Here is a 23,115-nt window from a genome sequence, read left to right as displayed (position 1 = left end):
TGCATCCTCTGGGTCCTGTTCTAGGCGTCCGGGCTTGAGGGCTGCTTCCATGATTTCTTCAACTGTTTCCTGAGTATATTAAATTGTTGGAACTAACAATTCTACGGACACGTGCTTGTAGGATTAGAATAGCGGTTTTAATATACTCACAACAGAGCCAGCCTATTAGCCATTGAACTTTCGGTGAACTGGCCGGCTGACCATGTGGCACTGATCTTTATACAGCAGCTCCAGGGGGAGGAGTCCTGGGCAGAGCCAAGGGAGAAGCCCCGTACAACTCGAGCATTCCCAGAGCTACTCCCCCTGGAGGACAGGTAGTGCAACTGCACTTACAATACAGACACATGTATATACAGATTATAAAATGGTGTAAATTTCCCAGAACACCATCTGGCGGTGAGAAGTATTACTATCTTATTGTTAACCATTTGTATTCCTTACAAGACACGTATTGTTACACCCTTGTTAAGGGGAAGCCCCACCCCCTTAATGGTGGAGTTCGTATTCTGACGCGCTCACAGGGAACCCAGTAGTCCATAGCCCATGATCTTCATGAGGGTTATAACACAAGGAGAATTTTTAAACAAAATCCTTTGGGAGGTAGGAATTGCTTGAAACATGTATCTCGCCATACCTAGAAATTCAGATTTTGGACCCACAATTTTCCAACATTGTGAGTGAGAACCACCTTTTGTGATTTATCCTCCCAGTTTTGAAATAGAAAAGCAAAATCTCCCCAGTAACAAGTGACTATACAGGGTTTTGATTGTCATTGGATAGCATGCAGCAATCTACCCAATGACTTTTTAAAAAGCTGTTAATCTGTAAATTGTGACGGCGCTCCCTGTACGAACTCGACATTGAAATACTCACTCTGGATAGAGAAGTTAGCAGTGCGAGAACTTCACTGAGTAAACACTCTGCTGATGCCAGGGAGCTGTACAGGTAAGAATGGAGAATTGAAACAAAGCGCGGTTGTCACAATTCAGGGTGAATTTTATTCAATAGGTTTAACGAGAGATTTTTAAAAATAAATTTAGAGGTTATGGGGGCAAAACCCACACAAACACGGGGAGAATGTGCAAACTCCACACGGACAGTGACCCAGAGCCGGGAACGAACCTGGGACCTCAGCGCCGTGAGGCAGCAGGGCTAACCCACTGCGTCACCGTGCTGCCCTGGTTTAATGAGAGTTATCACACAACTTTAATGATTGCACTCGCGCGTTTGACTCTGTCCGTCTACTTTTGTTTTTAAGCTCTGGCTGTGTTCAAACCCAAAAAATTACTAAAAGCACGTTTTATATCCGTTGTTCAGAGGGTAAGGGTAAACAAAACTGAAAAAAAAAACAAAACTTCAGGAAATTACAAGTCATTTATTTATCAGATTGTGAAATGATGCAATAACAGGATGAAGTGATGAAGTGAATAGAGGAGTTCAACAGACTGTTCATTTTTTTCAGTACATGCAAATCAGCTGATGCGTTTTGCCATTCCACATTTTGTTTGAAAATTGTTTTCAAAGGTTTTAAAATGGCCACGTACTTACATCTATGGGTCAACAGTCACTAAATTACTGACCCTCGACTAGCCCTGACCAGAGTTACAGCAAATCCCTGACACTGCCCATCCACCCAGGTCTCACACACAACTGTCTTTTGGCAAAATTATACTTCTTTCATAAAATATCTGAAAGTGAGATTTCAAAACATTTCAAATCATCAAAACAAGGAAGTGCAATGATATTCAGATTTTCTCCAGAACAAAGAACATTACAGCACTGGGGCAGCACGGCCGCATAGTGGTTAGCACAAATGCTTCACAGCTCCAGGGTCCCAGGTTCGATTCCCGGCTGGGGTCACTGTCTGTGCGGATTCTGCTCATTGTCCCCGTGTGTGTGTGTGTTTCCTCCAGGCGTTCCGGTTTCCTCCCACAGTCCAAAGATGTGCGGGTTAGGTGGATTGGCTATGCTAAATTGTCCTTAGTGTTCAAGAATGTTGGGTGGGATTACTGGGTTACTGGCTTGGGTAAGGTGCTCTTTCCAAGAGCCGATACAGACTCGATGGGCCGAATGGCCTCCTTCTGCACTGTAAATTCTATGAGCACAGGAACAGGTCCTTTGACCCACCAAGCCTGCACTGATTGAGATTCCTGATTTAGACTTGCTACTTATTGTCCAAACGCGCTGTATCCCTCCATTCCTGCCCTGTTCATCTTTCTATCAAAATCCATCTGAAATGTTCCTGTCATGCCTGCCTCCACTACCTCTACTGGCAATGCGTTCCAGGCAACCACCACCCTCTTTTACCACACATCTCCCCTAAACACTCCCCCTGTCAACTTGAACCTATGCCCCCTTATAATTGAGTCTCCCACCCTCGGAAAAAATTCTGACTATTCAGTCTGTCTATACCTCTCGTAATTTTGTAGACATCAATCAGGACTCCCCTAACTCTTCATCTTGCCAATGAAAATAATCAGTTTATTCAACTTCTCCTCATAGCTAACAATCTCCAGACCAAGGAACATCCTGGTAAACCTTTTTTCCACTCTCCAAAGCATCCACGTCCTTCTGGTAGTGTGGCGACCAGAACTGCTCATAATATTCCAATGCAGCCAAACTAAAGTTCTACTCAACTGTAACATACCTGCCAACTCTTGTATTCAATATCCCGATTGATTAAGGCAAGCATGCTGTATGCCTTCTTGACCACTTTTCCCACCTTCATTTCCGCTTTCAAGGAACTATGGACCTAAATGCCCAGATCACTCTGTATGTCAATGCTCTTAAGGATTCTGTCTTTTACTACATAATTCACACCTGAGTTTGATCTTCCAAAATGCACCACCTCACTTTTGTCCAGATTGAATTCCAACTGCCTTTTCTCTGCCAACTCACCAATCTGTATCAATATTCTCCTGTATTCTCTGACAGTTGCCTTTACCATCTGCAAATCCACCTATTTTAGTGCCATCTGTAAACTTGCTAATCAGACCATCTACATTTTCCTCCAGATCATTTATATATATATATTACAAACAACAGGGAGGCCAGCCCTTTGGAACAGCACTAGTCACAGATCTCAATTCTGAAAAACTCCCTTCCACTGCTACTCTCTGTCTCCTATTGACAAGTCAGTTCTTTATCCATCTAGCTAGCATACTCCGAATACCATCCAACAGTACCAGATGACATCCACAGCCTTTCCCTCATAAATTAATTTTGTCACCTTCTCAAAAAACTCCATCAAGTTGGTAAGAAATGATCTTCCCCCAAACGAAACCTTGTTGCCTCATGTTTCCAAATGTGAATAAATCCTGTCTCAGTATCTTCTCCAACAGCTTCCCCACCACTGACGCTAGGCTCACTGGTTTATAATTACCTGGATTATCCCATTTCCCTTCTTAAACAAAGATATCTGTTCAGGCCCAGCTATTTCCTCTCTTGCCCCCCACAGAAACCTGCGATAGATTCCATCCGGCCCAGGTGAATTGTCTACATTAATGCATTTTAAAATATCCAACACTTCCTCCTTCATTATGCTGACATGCCCTAAAGTATTCAGACACCCATCCCTCAACTTAATATCCATCATATCTGAAGGGATATCATGGTAGTGTTGTAATTCTCTGACTGACTACTAGGGGCTTCACTAATGTATAAGTGAATGTTAAAGTCAGCTGACCTCAGACTGGCTGGAGGAAGCTGAAGACAGAGGTTGCTTGTCGATGATTTTACTGTTATTCATCTGATGTTATAGTTCACCAACAGTTAATGTTAATAAATCATTCATAACATTAGCTAAAAGTGTTCTTGTGATAAATCAGGCCATCCATCAAGATCATCTCAATATCCCTCTCCTTGGTGAATATCGATGCAAAGTACTCATTAAGGATCACACCCACTTCCTCTAACGCCACGCACAACTTCCCTCCTTTGTCCTTGAGTGGGCGTACTCTTTCCCTAGCTACCCTCTTGCTCCTTATATATGTATAAAAGGCCTTGGGATTTTCCTTGACTCTGCTCGCCAATGACATTTCATGGCCCCTCTTAGCCTTCCTAACTCCCTGTTAGAGTTTCTTCCTACATTCCCTCCAATCTTCAAAGGTTTTGTCTGCTTTTAATTGCCGAGACTTTATGTATGCTTCCTATGCTTCCTTTTTCTTTTAGACTTTTCTGTCCTTCATTTTTGCAAGGGCATGCCTGTCCTGCACACTAACCAATTGGTCTTTCAGAGACTCCCACATATCAAATGTGAATTTATCCTCAAACATCCTCTCCTAATCCACATTCTCCAACTCTTGCCGAATTGTATTGTGGTTGGCTTTTCCCCAATTATCTCCCTCACTCAAGGACCACTTGATGACCACTCTTGTCCATATCTGTACGTATTCGAAAACTTACGGAATTATGATCATAATTCCCAAAACATTCCCGTACTGAAACGTTGGTCACCTGGCTGGGCTCATTCTCAAATACCAGGTCCAGTAAAGTCCCTTCCCTGGTTGGACTATCAACAAACTGTTTCAAAAAAGCCTACCGGACACCCGTAACACATCCGAACCTCTGGCACTCAAGGAGTCCCAGTCAATATGGGGGAAATTAAAATCACAAGAACCATGCTATTTTCACATCTTTTACGAATCTGACTACATCTCTGTTCCTCTGTATCCTACTGGCTGTTGGGAGGCTGCTAGTATTATTCTAACATTGTGATTGCACCACATGGTGGTTAGCATAAATGCTTCACAGCTCCAGGGTCCCAGGTTCGATTCCCGGCTGGGTCACTGTCTGTGCGGAGTCTGCACGTCCTCCCCGTGGGTGCGTGGGTTTCCTCCGGGTGCTCCGGTTTCCTCCCACAGTCCAAAGATGTGCGGGTTAGGTGGATTGGCTATGCTAAATTGCCCTTAGTGTCCTAAAAATAATGTTAATGGGGGGGGGGAGTTGTTGGGTTACTGGTATCGGGTGGATACGTTGACTTGAGTAGGGTGATCATTGCTCGGCACAACATCGGGGCTGAAGGGCCTGTTCTGTGCTGTACTGTTCTATGTTCTATCTCTGACGATTAATAGTCAGGTGTAGACCATCCGATTTGTAATGGTCCCACCGCCCCCAGAACCGGTTCCAATGTCCCAAAAATCTGAACCCCTCCCTCCTGCACCATCTCTCAAGCCACATATTCATTCTAACTATTCTTGAATTTCTACTCTGACTGTCCCGTGGCACTGGTAGCAATCCTGAGATTACTACCTTTGAGGTCCTACTTTTTTTTAAAACTTATCTCCTAACTCCCTAAATTCTGATTGTAGGACCTCATCCCTTTTTTTACCTATATCGTTGGTGCCTATATGCACCACGGCAACTGGCTGTTCACCCTCGTCCTTCAGGATGTCCTGCAGCCGATCGGAGACATCCCCGACCCGAGCACCCGGGAGGCAACATACCATTCGTGAGTCTCGTTTTCGACCACAGAAACGCCTGTCTACTCCCCTTAAAATTGAATCCCCTATGACTATAGCCCTGCCAGTCTTTTTCCCGCCCTTCTGTGCAGCAGAGCTAGCCACGTTGCCATGAGCCTGGCTACTACTGCCTTCCCCTGGTGAGTCATCTCCCCCAACAGTATCCAAAACGGTATTCCTGTTTTTGAGGGAGATGACCGCAGGGGACACCTGCACTGCCTTCCTGCTCTTTCTCTGCCTTTTGGTCACCCATTCCCTGTCTCCATCACCAATTCTAATCTGCGGTGTGACCAACTCACTGAACGTGCTATCCACGACCTCCTCAGCATCGCGGATGCTCCAAAGTGAGTCCATACGCAGCTCCAGAGCCGCCATGCGGTCTAACAGGAGCTGCAGCTGGACAAACTTCCCGCACATGAAGAAGTCAGGGGCATCGGCCGCATCCCTGACCTCCCACATTGCGCACGAGGAGCATAACACAGGTCTGGGATCTCCTGCCATTTTTACCCTTTACCTTAACTGATTACAAATATAGTATCAAATAATTAATAAGTGAAAGGAATAAAGATTTTACTTACCAATCACAATACTCACCAACACACGAAGAGTTAAATTTCTCCCAGCAACTGTTAATTGGAGCACTTTCCTTGCCAGCCAATCAGGTCACTGCTTTGCTGTGATGTCACCCTTCAAGGTAAGTTTTTAAAGAGATAAACTTACTTTCCCGACAACCACGGTTGTAGTTGTTTTTTTGGTTAGAGGAGGGGGTAGGGAGGGAAAGTACTGAGGAAGTGTTTCGGGTTTAATTGTCACTTGACAACAGCCCCTTCACAAACCACCTTCAAATTTGGCTGACCGCACTGCACGTATGCAAATCTCCCCAGAACAGCCAATCAGTAGCTCCACTCTGCTGCCCTCTGTTGGATCTTAATCTTATCTTTATCTTTATCTTAAAAACATTTAATGAAGGATCCTCTACTGCTACATTGGGCAAGGAATTCCGTAGATTCACAACCCTTTGGGTGAAGATGTTCCCCCTAAACTTAGTCCTAAATCTATATCCCCTTATTTTGAGGCTATGTCCCCTAGTTCTGCTTTCACCTTTCCCCATTGCACCTTGGTGATGGAGGTGAGTTACACATTGTGGTAGTATGACTAGGGGTATTACGGTACCTGGGAGTGTGAGCTGCCATTGGTGCAGAAGACTCGCTGTCCATTGGCCAAGGTATGTCATGTGCCTCTCAGCCGATTGGCTGAGAGGTAGGTAGCTCCGCCTACAAGGCGGGGTATAAGAACCCGTATTTCCCCGGCAGTCTGCCATTCTTCTGTACGTCTGCTGCTGGGTCCACTTCTTGTGTATTAAAGCCTATCATTCGGACTTTATCTACGTTTCATGTCCATTGATTGTGCATCAATTTAATACACAAGATTTTAAAGGATGGAGCTTCGCATCAAGCCAGAGTGTCTTCGACTCAGCCGGCACGCAGCGAATGCAACAGCAGTATTTAAGCATTGGCTGGCTTGCTTCAATAGCTACCTGAGTACAGCCGCAAACGTCCCAACGAGGGAACAGAAATTGCACATCCTCCACTCGTGCGTAGGCACCGCCATGTACACGCTCATAGAGGACACAACAGACTACGATGCTGCCATGGACTTACTTAAAGGACATTTCATACAGCCGGTGAACCAAGACTACACTTGGCACTTACTGGCCACGAGGCAGCAAATACCTGGTGAGTCACTGGACGAATTTTACCGTGCCCTCCTCGTGCTGGGGAGGAACTGCGGCTGCCCACAGGTTTCTGCTGCCGAGCATACCAAACTTCTGATCAGAGACGCTTTTGTTGCAGGTAAGCAGTCCTCACAGATCCGCCAAAGACTTTTAGAGAGAAAGACTTTAAGCTTCACGGAGGCACGGGCCCTCGCCTGCTCCCTAGATGTTGCTAATCGGAATGCTCGTGGCTACGCCCCCGACCGCGCGGCGGCCCCCTGGGCAGCGTGGAACGCGACCTCCCTCACCCCCACGGACTCGGACCCCCCCAGGCCTGCGCCGCATGGCACCCCGATAAACCCACGGGGCCCTGCTGCTATTTTTGCAGCCAGGCAAAGTACCCCCGCCAGCGCTGCCCGGCCCGCTCCGCAACTTGCAAGGATTGCAGCAAGAAGGGCCACTTTGTGGCCGTTTGCCAATCCAAAGCGGTTGTTGCGGTCCCAAGCAGCTCTCCTCAGGGGCATCGTGCGGACCGCAGACCTCGCTGCCCCCACCCCCTCTGCCACATTCGATCCCCGGGCGCCGCCATTTTGGGCCCCGACTCCACGTGCTGGGATCAGGCCCCGCCATTTTGTCCAACCTCCACCATCTTGGATCAGCACCGAGGACCCCGCAGATGACTACTCTGCCTGAGGATGACTCAGAGTTTCTGCCACGACTCGCCTCAGTCACACTGGACCAGTTGTGGCCCCGCACTCTACCACACCAACTACGAAGATCCTCCTCAACGGCCACGAGACAAGCTGCCTGCTGGACTCCGGGAGCACAGAGAGTTTCGCCCACCCCTCCATGGTATGATGCTGTGCGCTTTCTGTTTACACAGTCAAACAAAAATCGCTCTGGCCTCCGGTTCGCACTCGCTCCAGTCCAGATCACGGGGTGCTGCACAGCAGACCTCACGGTCCAGGGGAGGGAGTTCAAAAATTACAAGCTCTTCATTCTTCCTCACCTCTGCGCGGCAGCACCCCGGGGTTAGATTTCCAGTGCAACCTCCAGAGCTTAACATTCAAATTCGCGGCCCTATGCCCCCCCTTTACTGCCTGCAGCCTCGCGTCCCTCAAGCCTCGCGTCCCTCAAGGTCGATCCCCCATCCTTGTTTGCAAACCTCACCCCGGATTGTAAACCCATCGCCACCAGGAGCAGACGGTACAGTGCCCAGGACCGGACCTTCATCAGGTCTGAGGTCCAACGGCTACTGAAGGAAGGGGTCATCGAGGCTAGCAACAGCCCCTGGCGAGCACATGTGCTGGTGGTAAAGACCGGGGCGAAAAATAGGATGGTCATAGACTACAGTCAGACCATCAACAGGTTTACGCAGCTGGACGGGTACCCTCTCCCATGTATCGCCGACCTAGTCAACAGGATCGCGCAGTACAAGGTCTTCTCAACGGTGGACCTCAAGTCCGCCTACCATCAGCTCCCCATCCGCGCGAGTGACCGAAAGTACAATGCGTTCGAAGCGGATGGGCGACTCTACCACTTTTTAAGGGTTCCCTTCAGTGTCAAAAACGGGGTCTCGGTCTTCCAACGGGAGATGGACCGAATGGTCGACCAATACGGTTTACGGGCAACCTTCCCGTATCTCGATAATGTCACCATCGGCGACCAGGATCAGCAGGACCACAACACCAACCTCCGAAAATTCCTCCGAACAGCAGAACTCCTTAATCTGACCTACAACAAGGACAAATGCAGGTTTAGCACCGACCGTCTAGCCATCCTTGGCTACGTAGAGTGTAACGGAGTAATAGGCCCCAACCCTGAATGCATGCGCCCCCTGATGGAGCTTCCCCTCCCCCACTCCCTCAAAGCTGTCAAGCGCTGTTTGGGCTTCTTTTCACATTACGCCCAGTGGGTCCCCAATTAGGCCGACAAAGCCCGTCCACTCATCCAATCAACCACTTTTCCCCTGTCGATGGAGGCCCGTCAGGCCTTTAGCCGCATCAAAGCAGACGTTGCAAAGGCCATGATGCGAGCTATCGATGAGTCTCTTCCCTTCCAGGTCGAGAGCAACGCGTCCAATGTAGCTCTGGCAACCACCCTCAATCAAGCGGGCAGACCCGTGACCTTCTTCTCCCGTACCCTCCATGCTTCCGAAATCTGCTACTATTCAATCGAGAAGGAAGCACAGGCCATAGTTGAAGCTGTGCGACATTGGAGGCACTATCTGGCCGGCAGGGGGTTCACCCTCCTCACAGACCAATGGTCAGTGGCTTTCATTTGCAACAACGCACAGACGGGCAAGGTAAAGAACGACAAGATCTTGAGGTGGAGGATAGAACTGTCCACCTACAACTACGACATCTTGTATTGTCCTAGGAAGCTAAACGAGCCTCCCGATGCCCTGTCCCGCGGGACCTGTGCCAACGCACAAGTGGACCGCCTCCGAACCCTCCACGCAGACCTCTGCCATCCGGGGGTCATGCTCTTTTTCCACTTTATAAAGACCCGCAACCTGCCCTACTCCATCGAGGAGGTCAGGACCGTGACCAGGGAATGCCACATCTGTGCGGAGTGCAAGCCGCACTTCTACCGCCCCGAACAAATGCATCTCATAAAGGCTTCCCACCCCTTTGAACATCTCAGCATGGACTTCAGAGCTCCCCTCCCCTCCAACAACCGCAACACGTGCTTCCTCAATGTGATTGACGAGTACTCCCGCTTCCCTTTCGCCATCCCCTGCCCTGACATGACCACCACCACCATCATTAAAGTCCGACACAGCATTTTCTCCCTGTTCGGATTCCCCGCTTACATACATAGCGATAGGGGGTCCTCCTTTATGAGTGATGAGCTGCGTCAATTCCTGCTCAACAGGGGCATCGCCTCCAGCAGGACGACCAGTTACAACTCCCGGGGTAACGGACAGGTCGAGAGGGGGAACGGTACGGTCTGGGAGACCGTCCTGCTGGCCCTGCGGTCCAGAAATCTCCCAGTCTCCCACTGGCAAGAGGTCCTCCCAGACGCCGTCCATTCTATCCGGTCACTCCTCTGTACCTCCACTAACCTAACGCCTGACGAACGCCATCTTGTTTTTCCCAGGAAGTCTTCCTCAGGAACTTCGCTCCCGACCTGGCTGGCAACCCCCGGGCCCATCCTACTCCGGAAACACGTGCGGGTGCACAAGTCGGACCCATTGGTCGAAAGAGTCCAGCTACTCCACGGAAACCCGTAATACGCGTATGAGGAGAATCCCGACGGCCAACAGGACACGGTCTCCCTTCGGGACCTGGCACCCGCCGGATCCCGGCCACACCACCCCCCGCCCGCCCCCGGCGCCAGCATCCCCCAACCCCCCCCAACCCCAACTGCCCCCTCCCCAGCCCCAGCGACACCTACGCACAAGCTGCCCAGTGGAAAGGACGATCCTCCCCCGGCCTGGCCCCCGCTAGCTCCGACTAGGGGTATGGACGCAAGACCAGGATCATTGCTCCCAGAGTCACGGACGACCACCGCTCCAATGTTGCCGGCACAGCTACGCAGGTCGCACAGGACATCCAAGGCACTCGATCGGCTGATCGAATTCATGTGAACTTCTGATGGACTCTTGTTTTGCTTGTTCTCCATTTTTTGTCTCCCCCCCCACCATTTTTTCCAAACTGTACAAAGTTACGGTTCTGTATTTTGTAAATAGCTGCGGGCCAGTGGGCAGACATCAATGCAATGGTACGATCTAACATCTCTCGTCATACTACCAGTCTCTCACGCATTCACGGGACACACACCCCCTCCCCCCCGGTTCCTTTCTCAACAGGGGGTGAATGTGGTAGTATGACTAGAGGTATTACGGTACCTGGGAGTGTGAGCTGCCATTGGTGCAGAGGACTCGCTGCCCATTGGCCCAGATATGTCATGTGCCTCTCAGCCAATTGGTTTTGTGTCCATTGATTGGCCTTTAACCTGCCCTGTTAGTCTTTGACCAGCCCTGGCAGCCACAGTATTAATGTGGCTCATCCAGTTCAGTTTCTGGTCAATGGTAACCCCCAGGATGTTGTTTGTGGGGGATTCAGCGATGGTAATGCAATTGAATGACAAGGGGTGGTGGTTATAGATAGAGATAGAGAAATACAGCACAGAACAGGCCCTTCGGCCCACGATGTTGCGCCGAACTTTTGTCCTAGGTTAATCATAGAATTTTGGACAATTTTTCATGGCCAATCCACCCAACCTGCACATCTTTGGACTGTGGGAGGAAACCGGAGTACCCGGAGGAAACCCACGCAGTCACGGGGAGGATGTGCAGACTCCACACAGACAGTGACCCAAGTCGAAATCGAACTTGGGACCCTGGAGCTGTGAAGCAATTGTGCTATCCACAATGCTACCGTGCTGCCCTTAAGAAGTTAACCTACACTCCATTATTCTACCCTAATCCAAGTACCTATCCAATAGCCGCTTGAAGGTCCCTAACTTTTCCGACTCAACTACTACCACAGGCAGTGCATTCCATGCCCCCACTACTCTCTGGGTAAAGAACCTACCTCTGACATCCCGTCTATATCTTCCACCATTTATCTTAAATTTATGTCCCCTTGTAATGGTGTGTTCCACCCGGGGAAAAAGTCTCTGACTGTCTACTCTATCTATTCCCCTGATCATCTTATAAACCTCTATCAAGTCGCCCCTCATCCTTCTCCGTTCTAATGAGAAAAGGCCTAGCACCCTCAACCTTTCCTCGTATGACCTACTCTCCATTCCAGGCAACATCCTGGTAAATCTCCTTTGCACCTTTTCCAAAGCTTCCACATCCTTCCTAAAATGAGGTGACCAGAACTGCACACAGTACTCCAAATGTGGCCTGACCAAGGTTTTGTACAGCTGCATCATCACCTCACGGCTCTTAAATTCAATCCCTCTGCTAATGAACGCTAGCACACCATAGGCCTTCTTCACAGCTCTATCCACTTGAGTGGCAACTTTCAAAGAACTATGAACATAGACCCCAAGATCTCTCTGCTCCTCCACATTGCCAAGAACCCTACCATTAACCCTGTATTCCACATTCATATTTGTCCTTCCAAAATGGACAACCTCACACTTGTCAGGGTTAAACTCCATCTGCCACTTCTCAGCCCAGCTCTGCATTCTATCTATGTCTCTTTGAAGCCGACAACAGCCCTCCTCACTATCCACAACTCCACCAATCTTCGTATCATCTGCAAATTTACTGACCCACCCTTCAACTCCCTCATCCAAGTCGTTAATGAAAATCACAAACAGCAGAGGACCCAGAACTGATCCCTTCGGTACGCCACTGATAACTGGGCTCCAGGCTGAATATTTGCCATCCACCACCACTCTCTGTTTTCTATCGGTTAGCCAGTTTGTTATCCAACTGGCCAAATTTCCCACTATCCCATGCCTCCTTACTTTCTGCATAAGCCTACCATGGGGAACCTTATCAAATGCCTTACTAAAATCCATGTACACTACATCCACTGCTTTACCTTCATCCACATGCTTGGTCACCTCCTCAAAGAATTCAATAAGACTTGTAAGGCAAGACCTACCCCTCACAAATCCGTGCTGACTATCCCTAATCAAGCAATGCCTTTCCAGATGCTCAGAAATCCTATCCCTCAGTACCCTTTCCATTACTTTGCCTACCACCGAAGTAAGACTAACTGGTCTGTAATTCCCAGGGTTATCCCTATTCCCTTTTTTGAACAGGGGCACGACATTCGCCACTCTCCAATCCTCTGGTACCACCCCTGTTGACAGCGAGGACGAAAAGATCATTGCCAACGGCTCTGCAATTTCATTTCTTGCTTCCCATAGAATCCTTGGATATATCTCGTCAGGCCCGGGGGACTTGTCTATCCTCAAGTTTTATCCTCTCTTGTAGGAGATCATCTTATAGGTCATTGCCTGGCTCTTGCGTGGCACGAATTTAACTTGCCACTTGTCAGCCCAAGGCCTGGATATTGTTCAGGTCTTGCTGCATTTGGACATGGACTGCTTCATTATCTGAGGAGTTGTGAATGGTGCTGAACATTGTGCACTCATCCGCAAGCATCCCCACTTCTGACCTTTAAAGGAAAAGAGGTCATTGACGAAGGAGCTGAAGATGGTTGTGTGTGGACACTACCTGAGGAACTCCTGCAGTGATGTCCTGGAGCTGAGATGTTTGACCTCCAACCACCACAACCATCTTCCTTTGTGCCAGGTATGATTCCAACCAACAAAGAATTTTCCCTTTGATTCCCATTGAATCCCATTAGCTCGGGCTCCTCGATCCTACACTCAGTCAAGTGCTGCCTTGATGTCAAAGACAGTCACTCTCACCTCACCTCTGGCATTCAGCTCTTTGTTTGAACCAAGGCTATAATGAGGTCAAGAGCTGAGTGCCCCTGGCAGAACCCAAACTGAGTGTCCATGAGCAGATTATTGCTGAGTAAGTGCCACTTGATAGCACTGTTGATGACTCCTTCCATCACTTTCCTGATGATTGAGAAGGACTGATGGTAATTGGCTGGGTTGTCCTGTTTATTGTGTACGGAGGTATTACTTATGCTATTCACTTGCTTTTGCTGGTGTGTTTACACGGGAACAGAATGTAACTATTCAACTTGGTGCCAGTCCTACCATTCAATACCTCACGGCTAATCTGTATTTAAATCCGACTTGGTTTCCTATCCTAAGAAAAATCACCTCATGTTTTTTCAATTCTATTCCTCTAGAAATAAACCCTGTGTTTTTTTATTTTAAAGTTCATCAGCTCTTTAAATATTTTTGTTACTATTCATGGACTTGTTCCTTTTTTTGCAAATAATACCAGATTGGAGGGTATAATTAATAATATTAATACCACCGGCGCATCTCCAGGCCGCAATGGCCAAGTGGCAGCCTGTTTTTTTGCCGGTCCAGATGATATAAATTAGAGTAGGTCCTTCCCGGTGGGACCTGGCGGCGCGGGCAGCCTCTGGGGTCCTCGGGGGAGGTGCGGGGAAATCTGGACCCAGGAGGTGCTCCCACGGTGACCTGGTCCGCGATCGGGACCCACCGATCTGCGGGACGGCCTGTGCCATTGGGGCACTCTGGCCGCGATTCTCCCAACGGGAAACTGTGCCGATGCCGGAGTGAAACCCGGAGTGTTTCATTCCGGCATTGGAGGCCACTCCTCGCCCCCTATTCTACCCCCCACCCCCCCGGGGGGGCTAGGAGCGGCGGCACGTGAATTCTGAGCGCCCGGCCTTGATGCTTGCGTCAAAGCGGCGCGCCGGGAGTGACGCGGTAAGTGGCGCTGCCAGCGCCAACCCGCGCATGCGCGGTTGCCGTCTTCCCCTCCGCAGCCCCGCAAGACATGGCGGCTTGATCTTGCGGTGTGGCGGAGGGAAAAGAGTGCGTCTTTTAGAGACGCCGGCCCGATGACCGGTGGGCACCGATCGCGTGCCAGGCATCTGCTGAGCATGCCCGTGGTGCTTGATTCCCCCCCCCCCCCCCCCCCCCCACAGGCCCCACACTCACTGGTTGTGCGCTGTCCATGCTAGCAGCGACCAGGTGTGGATGGCGCCCGCGTGAACTGGTCGGGTTCAACAGGCCGGTCGGCCCATCCAGGCCGGAGAATTGCCGGTCGCCATGAGAAACGGTGAGCGGCGATTCTCCGAGCGCCTGTCGAAAAATGCGACACGCCATTTTTGGGTGGGTGGCGTGATTCACCCAGCCCTCCTGCGATTCTTCCACCCAGCGTGGGGTGCAGAGAATCGCGCCCAGCAATTCCTCGCATCGGCTGCTATTCCTCCGCAATGGACGACGCGGAGATGAACCCCCCTCCCCCGTGCATGCACTGGGTTGATGCCAGCGCACATTGGTGCTCCCACACATGCACCAACTCATGCCGGCCAGCGGAGGCCCTTCGGCACCGGTTGGCATGGCGCCAAGACCCTTCCCAGCCGGGCGGCGCAGCGCAAACCACTCCAGGGCCGGCCTAGCCCCTGAAGGTGTGGAGGATTCTGTACATTTGGGGCAGCCCGGCGCCGGAGTGGTTCACGCCACTCCTCGCCGCTGGGACCCCCACCCCGCCCGGTAGGGGAGAATCTCGCCCGTGCTGTTAGGTGATTTGGACATTCTGAATTCTCCCTCTGGGTACCCGAACGGTGGCGGAATGTGGCGACGACGGGATTTTCATAGTAACATCATTGCAGTGTTAATGTAAGCCTGCTTGTGATAGCAGAGATTGTTATTTTTATAAAGTTAATTCAATCATAATAAAGCAAATGATGCACTGACATTAAGGGGAAGATTCTCCGAGCCCCGCGCGAGGCCGGAGAATCGGCGCAACCACGCCACAACGCCCCAACGCTGGAGTGCAATTCTCTGAAGTGCGGAGAATTGGCGCTATTTGCGCTGGTGCATTTGATGCGGTGCCGGCCGCAGGCCGCTGGAATTGGTAGGGCCGCTGATTCTCCGGCCCGAATGGGCCGAGCTGCTGTGCCGATACTACAGAGTCCCGCCGGCGGCGTTCACCCCTGGTCGCTGCCTGTGGGAACAGTCGGGAGGGGGGGGGGGGCAGTGGTGAGGTGGAGGGGGTCTCCTTCACTGTTGGGGGTCCTCCGATGTGGTCTGGCCCACAATCGGGGTCGACAGATCGGCGGGCCGACCTCTTCCCCCCCCGGGCCTACTTTCTGGCGTGCCGGCCCCTGAATACTGGCTCCATGTTGAGTTGGAGCCAGAGCGCTAAAGAAGTCCGCCGCACACGTGCAGGTTGGCGGCCATTTATCACCGCGAAAGGAAGTTGGAGTGGCGTGAACCGCTCCAGCACCATACTGGCCCCCTGTGGTCGTGCCAGGGCCTGGTTCGCGCCGTCATGAAACGCAACGACGTTCACGACGGCTTGGGCTCTATATCGGAGAATCGCCCAAGTTCTTGAAGAATGGAATTAAAAAGCAAGGTAATTATATCGAGCGCCTTGGATCGATTACACTACAAGCACTGGACACTGAAAATCTATAGTGGTCATAGAATAATACAGCTCAGAAAAGGCCATTCCACCTGACCATTCCAATCCCATTTTCCAGCACTTTGGCCATGGAGAACGTGCAAAATAGATCCACAAGGTTGATTCCAAAGTAGAGCAAATACACTGCAGGAAAGATCAAACAGGTTGTGGCTGTTTTCTAATAGAGAAGGCTGAGGGGATGAACTTGATCGCTTGGAACATAACACAAGAAGTAGGAGTAGACCATACAGTCCCTCAAACCTGCTCTGCTCTTCAATATTATGGCTGAAACTTGACTACAACCTATTTTTCAGTCCATCTCTTGACTCCCCAAACATTCCAAAAGTCTATCAATCTCGACGACCCCAAACAATGTCCTTCTGACCATTCCCTCAGTATTTCTTTGATATCAATATAGTGTTTGATCCAGAAGCAAGGCAAAGCTATCTGAAGAAGCAAGAGGATTCAGAGAGATGAAAAATCCAATAATATTACTGTCAGGAGGGGTTGTTTCGGAAGTGGCAGCGGGCAGGGATCGAGAGATTTGGAGACCTCTTTATTGATGAGGGTTTCCCAAGCTTGGAGGAGCTGGAGGAGGAGTTTGAGTTGACAGGTTGGAATGGGTTTTGGTATATACAAGTGAGGGATTTTGCGCGGAGGCAAGTTTCGACCGTGCCGCACCTGCCGACCGGGAACTGCAGGATGGTGTCGAGAACTGGAGTAGGAGAGCGGAAGGTCTGAGAGATCTATTTGGAGCTGATGGAGGGGGAGGGAGCGCTAATATGGTTGAAGAGAAAATGGGAAGAAGAGCTGGGTGGGGGGTTGGAGGCCGGATTAAGGGAGGAGGCCCTGATGAGAGTTAACGCTTCCTCGTTGTGCACCAGGCTCAGCCTGATACAATTCAAGGGCACACATGACAGTGGTCAGGATAAGCAGGTTCTTTGAGGGTGTGGAGGATAGGTGTGGGCGGTGTGAACCACCTTGAATTGAACCACCTGCGAACCATGTCCATATGTTTTGGGCATGTCCGAGGCTGAGGGGTTTCTGGCAAGGCTTTGCTGACATCATGTCAGAGGTCTTACAAGTGAGGGTGGTGCCGAGTCCAAAGGTGTCGGCCTTTGATGTGTTGGAATGCCCGGGAGCCCAGGGGGTGAGAGAGGATGACACCCTGGCCTCTGCCTTCCTGGTGGCCTGGAGACGGATTGTACCAGGATGGAGGGAATCGGAACCCCCGAAGCCGGGGGTGTGGGTTCGGGACATGGAGGGGTTTCTCAGACTTGAGAAAATTAAATTTGCCTTGAGGGGTTCGGTGCAGGGGTTTTCCTGGAGGGGCAGCTGTTTATTGACATCTTTGAGAAAAATTAAGCTGTCGGGGGAGGGGCGGGAGGCCGTCAAAATTCATAAAGCGCGTTAGCTAGTTGTTTAAGCTGTTTTACACAGACAGATTCCCACTTGAGAGACAAATCCTGAATATTATGTGTTGAAGTTTCATAATGCTCGACACCATTGTTAATCTAATGTTACTGTACAGGTGCAGTTGGACACAGCTCATTGAAGCTGTTTCTTTAAGACCCAGGTTTTCCATTCCTTCCGATTAAGAGGGCAGTGGGAATTACATAAATCCTGGTCCTTTTGAATGACCTGCAAATTCAAACTTCAGCCAGTTCACTGCTCACTTACTTCCCACACTGTTTAAAGATGACCCTTTAATTCCCCAACTTTATCCCTACCGATATGGAACCTGTAATTCCTATTTGCACAACATATTGGAGAAACTCTACTATATCAAATAGCAGATAGTACCGATGCTAGAGGCAATGGCAGAACACAGATAAATAAACAGTATTATACATAGAACATAGAACAGAGAACAGTACAGCACAGAACAGGCCCTTCGGCCCACAATGTTGTGCCGAGCCATGATCACGCTACTCAAACCCACGTATCCACCCTATACCCGTAACCCAACAACCCCCCCCCCCCCATTAACCTTACTTTTTTTAGGACACTACGGGCAATTTAGCATGGCCAATCCACCTAACCCGCACACCTTTGGACTGAGGGAGGAAACCGGAGCACCCGGAGGAAACCCACGCACACAGGGGGAGGACGTGCAAACTCCACACAGACAGTGACCCAGCCGGGAATCGAACCTGGGACCCTACAGTACACAGTGACACAGAAATATTCAGTATATATATGAGAAATTAGCTGTATTCAGTTGATAAAGTGTGTTCATTCATTCTGCTCTCAGTCACAATTCCTAGATAGAAAATTCCCAGATGCACAAATCTCACTATGCTGAAGTCTCACCCTTTTGATAACCTGACCATCAAGTCCTGGAACTTTGTCTCTCTCTCTCTTTCTAGTACCTTTATTTTTCTATTACTATTTCAAACTTCCATTAAGTCATAAAGCTTTTCCTTGGATTTGCTTTTAACTTTCATCCTATTTCTGGTACTTTATTCTCTGTTGTGATGGGAAATGAGTATTTAGCAAATCAGCCATTTCCCAATTTCAATTGTAGTTTGATTAATGGCCAATTAATGTAACAACTTCATGAAGATCATGGGAGGTCACATTTTCCATTTACACTCAGTCTGCCCTCTCTCACTGATCCACATTAGGTGCTACTTCGCTGAAATATTAAGAGGGATAGACGGGAGCATTGTACTTTATCTGATGGTAAATAAAGGGCTGCCACTCACACTCTCTACTTTCCTCTCAAAGGAGAAAACCCAACACAACCAACGAGAAAGAAGAGAACCACACGCCTCTGCCCTCTCCCCCTTTCTGAGGAGGAATCTCTGAGATCGCTGGACAGTCGCACGGGGAAAGCCGCGACAGAGAAGCAGGATGGGAGGATCCAGCTCCAGGTTGGTCAAGAAAATCCCCATATTGTGTCTCTTCAGTTCCTCTCTTCCAGCACACCAAGTCATTGTAACACATGACCATTGCTTAATGTAATCACTTGTAATGAGAGTGTACTGAACAATTCTATATGTACCTCCATTAACCTGTCCTCTTGTTCAGCTCTTCAACAGAGGAGGAGAAGCCTCAAGAACCAGTGCCCTCAGTTTGGGCTTAAGCCAACCCTCACCACCAACCCTATCACTGCATCTGAGCCTCACAAACATTAATGAGTGACATCCAATCAGGATGGCTCAGTCAGATTGAGGGCAGATCACATGGTGATTCACAGAGTGGCAAATAGAAATCAGTTGTGGATCAATGAGGCTGCAGTACTGCTGTCTAGAGAGACAGGAGATGATTGCCCTTTGCTGTGCCACCTCATGATCAAAATGTAAGGGGCAGCACGGTAGCATTGTGGTTAGCACAATTGCTTCACAGTCCAGGGTCCCAGGTTCTATTCCCAGCTTGGGTCACTGTCTGGGCGGAGTCTGCACGTTCTCCCCGTGTCTGCGTGGGTTTCCTCCGGGTGCTCTGGTTTCCTCCCACAGTCCAAAGACTTGCAGGTTAGGTGGATTGGCCAAGATAAATTGCCCTTCGTGTCCAAAATTGCCCTGAGTGTTGGATGGATTTACTGGGTTATGGGGATAGGGTGGTGGTGTGGACCTTGGGTAGGGTGCTCTTTCCAAGAGCCGGTGCAGACTTGATGGGCCGAATGGCCTCCTTCTGCACTGTAAATACTATGAAATAATATGGTTACCTTCAAGAAAAATCAAATTTACTGCTCCTTCATCCAATTGCTAACTGTGGTATCTTGCTGTGCATAAATTAGCTATCATAATCAGCTACATGATTGCTTTCCAAAAGGAATTCATGAGATGTGTAAGGAGGTTTTGAGGATGTGACAATGTGCGGTATGAATCGGAATTATTTTCCACTGGTGTAAAACATGTAAAATGTTTCCTTTCAGAGATCAACCTACTGAAACTTCAAACTCTTCTTTCTTCACTGAGGATGAACTGAGGAATCTGAAATCTGAATATGAAACGGGTGGGATGGAAAAGGCAAAACTACTGATACAGAGAAAAATAAATGATCTGGAGAACACCGAGCTTAACATCGCAGTGACAGGACAATCAGGAGCAGGGAAATCCACCTTCATCAATGCAATGAGAGGACTTGACAAAGATGATGAGGGAGCAGCTGAAACTGGACCCACAGAAGGTACAATGGAGCCAACCGGATACAGACATCCCAACCTGCCCAATGTTTGTTTGTGGGATCTGCCAGGAGTGGGAACACCAAAATTCCCAGCGAGGAAATACCTCAAACAAATGAAATTTGATAAATATGATTTTTTCATCATTATCTCTGGCTGTCGATTCACAGAAAATGATGTAAAACTCGCCAAAGAGAGTAAGCGGCTGAAGAAGAATTTCTACTTCGTTCGATCTAAAATTGAAAATGATCTCCATGCAATGAGAATGGAAAGGGGGGACTTTAATGAAGAAGAAGAACTGGAAAAGATCAGGAATTATTGTAACAGGAACCTGCAAGAGGCAGGGATACAATCACCCCGTGTTTTCCTGATATCAAGCATTGATCTGAATCGGTATGATTTTAATCTGTTAAATAATGCTCTTGAAGGTGATCTTCCCAGTATAAAGAAAAGTATTTACATCCTGGCCCTTCCAAACCTAAATTTGGAAATTGTAGAGAGGAAAAAGAAAGAGCTAAAGAAACGAGTCTGGATGTTGGCATCACTTTCCGGAGCGATCGGAGCTGTGCCAGTTCCTGGAGTTTCCCTTGGTTGTGACATTGCGATACTGATTGGAGGAATAATAGATTTCCGTAAATATATGGGTCTGGATGATGCCTCTCTTCAAAGACTGGCGAAGATGGCAGGGAAACCTGTGGAGGATCTGAAAGCCGTGGTGAACTCTCCCCTGGTGGGTGAAATAACTCCCGATATCATAAACAGATTAGCCTGGGGTACCGCTGCTGTTGTCATATCTGTTCTTGAGATTACACTTGACATCATTCCAGTTGTTGGTTCCATCTTTGGAGCAGGATCATCATTTCTTATGACCTACAAACTGCTGACTGGTGTACTGGATAATCTAACAGTGAATGCAGAGAAAGTGGTGACGGCTGCATTTGGGACTGACTAAAATGATTCAGAGCAAACACCAACCCAGTGAGCCAATGGAGCAGCTGATATATTAAAGATCTCTAACACTGGACATTACAGATTCTTCTACCATATTCCCTTTTTACTGACTTAATTCCTGGACATATTCCCGACCCATTTTGTGGAAGGAATTTCATGCTATGGTGTTCAGTGAAAGGTTTTGTCTCGGTGTAATCTGAATTTTAAAAGAGCCCACCTAATATCACACACGAGGCCCATGCGATTCCCTTCATTAAACACAATAACAGGGAAATTTGCCCTGTTCCTAGAATCAGAGGCCGGGATTCTCCGTTGCCATTGCGTCCCGCTGTGACGAGGAAGTAATTTTGGTGCTCTGCCAAATCTCCCATTCCCTGCAGCGGGACTGGAGAATCCCGCTGCCGTGAACAAGCGGAGAAACCTTCCCCCAGAATCATATGACACAGCTTGTGGCCATTCAGCCCATCATCCCTATGTCAGAAATCTCTGTGTTCTGAATGATAGTGATGGATTCAGTCCCCATGTCCAGCTCCTTCTCTGTGAATTTTCCATTTGATTAACGGGTTTACAATGGAGTGAAAACCATTGGGAAGATATATTTTATTTCCTTTTTGACAATAATTGCTCGCTGCTTCCGACCTCATATGTGTGATTTACAGCAAGTATGATACCTAGGTTAACAGTGCAGTCTTTCTTCCAGCATACACTGAACACGATACAGGGATTTATTAGGAGGAAACCCATTTCCCAATGCGATTTAACCATTAACAACTTTCACTGGACATCCCTCTCAATTCTGTCTTTAGAACCATTGCTGCATCAAACAATGTCTGTCTGAAAAGGGATCAATTCTCTACAGTTCCAATAAATCCTGTTTTGTCCGAGAAGCAGCAGAATCTGGGCAGCACGGTAGCATGGTGGTTAGCATAAATGCTTCACAGCTCCATGGTCCCAAGTTCGATTCCTGGCTGGGTCACTGTCTGTGCGGAGTCTGCACATCCTCCCCGTGTGTGCGTGGGTTTCCTTCGGGTGCTCCGGTTTCCTCCCACAGTCCAAAGATGTGCGGGTTTGGTGGATTGGCCATGATAAATTGCCCGTAGTGTCCTAAAAAGTAATGTTAAGGGGGGGGGGGGGGGGGGGGTTGTTGGGTTACGGGTATGGTGTGGATACGTGGGTTTGAGTAGGGTGATCATTGCTCGGCACAACATCGAGGGCCGAAGGGCCTGTTCAGTGCAGAACTGTTCTATAATGCAAAACTGAGACAGTCAGGATCAGACGGTTGTCGAACATTGAGCATACAGACTCCCCATCATATATTCCATCTGTCATATAGAGTCATCCTGTCCATCCCTCGCACAGATCATCCTTCGCACAGACCCTTCCTCACACTGAGCATTCCTCACACAGACTGTCCCTCAGGCAGACCATCCCTCACACAGACCGTCTCTCACACAGCCCATCCCTCATACAGACCGTCCCTCACACAGACCATCCCTCACACAGACCATCCTTCACACAGCCCATCCCTCATACAGACCATCCATCATACAGACCAACCCTCACACAGACCATCCCTCAAACAGACCATCCCTCACACAGACCGTCCCTCACTCAGACCGTCCCTAATTCAGGCCATCCTAATTTGGTGAAAAGCTTATAACCATGAACAGGAAAAGCTCTGGGAATGTGGGGAAATATGTTAACTATTGTTCAGAAAGGCAATGAATCGCAATAAGATAAAAGCAAAATTCTGCAGATGCTGGGAATTTGGAAAACAGAAGTGCTGAAGAAACCCAGTGGGTCTGGTAGCATCTGTGGAGGAAGACACAGAGTTAATGCTTCAACTCCAATAGCGCTCTTCTTT

General features: G+C 49.0%; 1 protein-coding gene across 2 annotated transcripts in view; it reads left to right on the top strand.

Annotated features, from left to right (window-relative positions):
* The window catches only part of LOC119952056 (interferon-inducible GTPase 5-like), a 35,933-nt gene extending 14,681 nt beyond the window's left edge, over positions 1-21,252 (top strand). The window contains exons 1-3 of one of the 2 annotated variants that reach the window (XM_038775555.1): positions 820-945; positions 18,902-19,047; positions 20,052-21,252. In XM_038775555.1, coding sequence (XP_038631483.1) covers positions 19,028-19,047; positions 20,052-21,252 — 1,221 coding nt within the window. In that variant the 5' untranslated portion in view covers positions 820-945; positions 18,902-19,027. Of the gene's footprint in view, positions 1-819; positions 946-18,901; positions 19,048-20,051 lie in introns of those variants that run through there. The other variant, XM_038775556.1, reaches the window with a different exon arrangement.
* Positions 21,253-23,115: the final 1,863 nt, after the last annotated feature.

Source organism: Scyliorhinus canicula, chromosome 17, assembly GCF_902713615.1.
Source record: "Scyliorhinus canicula chromosome 17, sScyCan1.1, whole genome shotgun sequence".
NCBI classification, from domain to species: Eukaryota; Metazoa; Chordata; class Chondrichthyes; order Carcharhiniformes; family Scyliorhinidae; genus Scyliorhinus; species Scyliorhinus canicula.
This window is presented reverse-complemented; position numbering and strand designations above follow the sequence as displayed.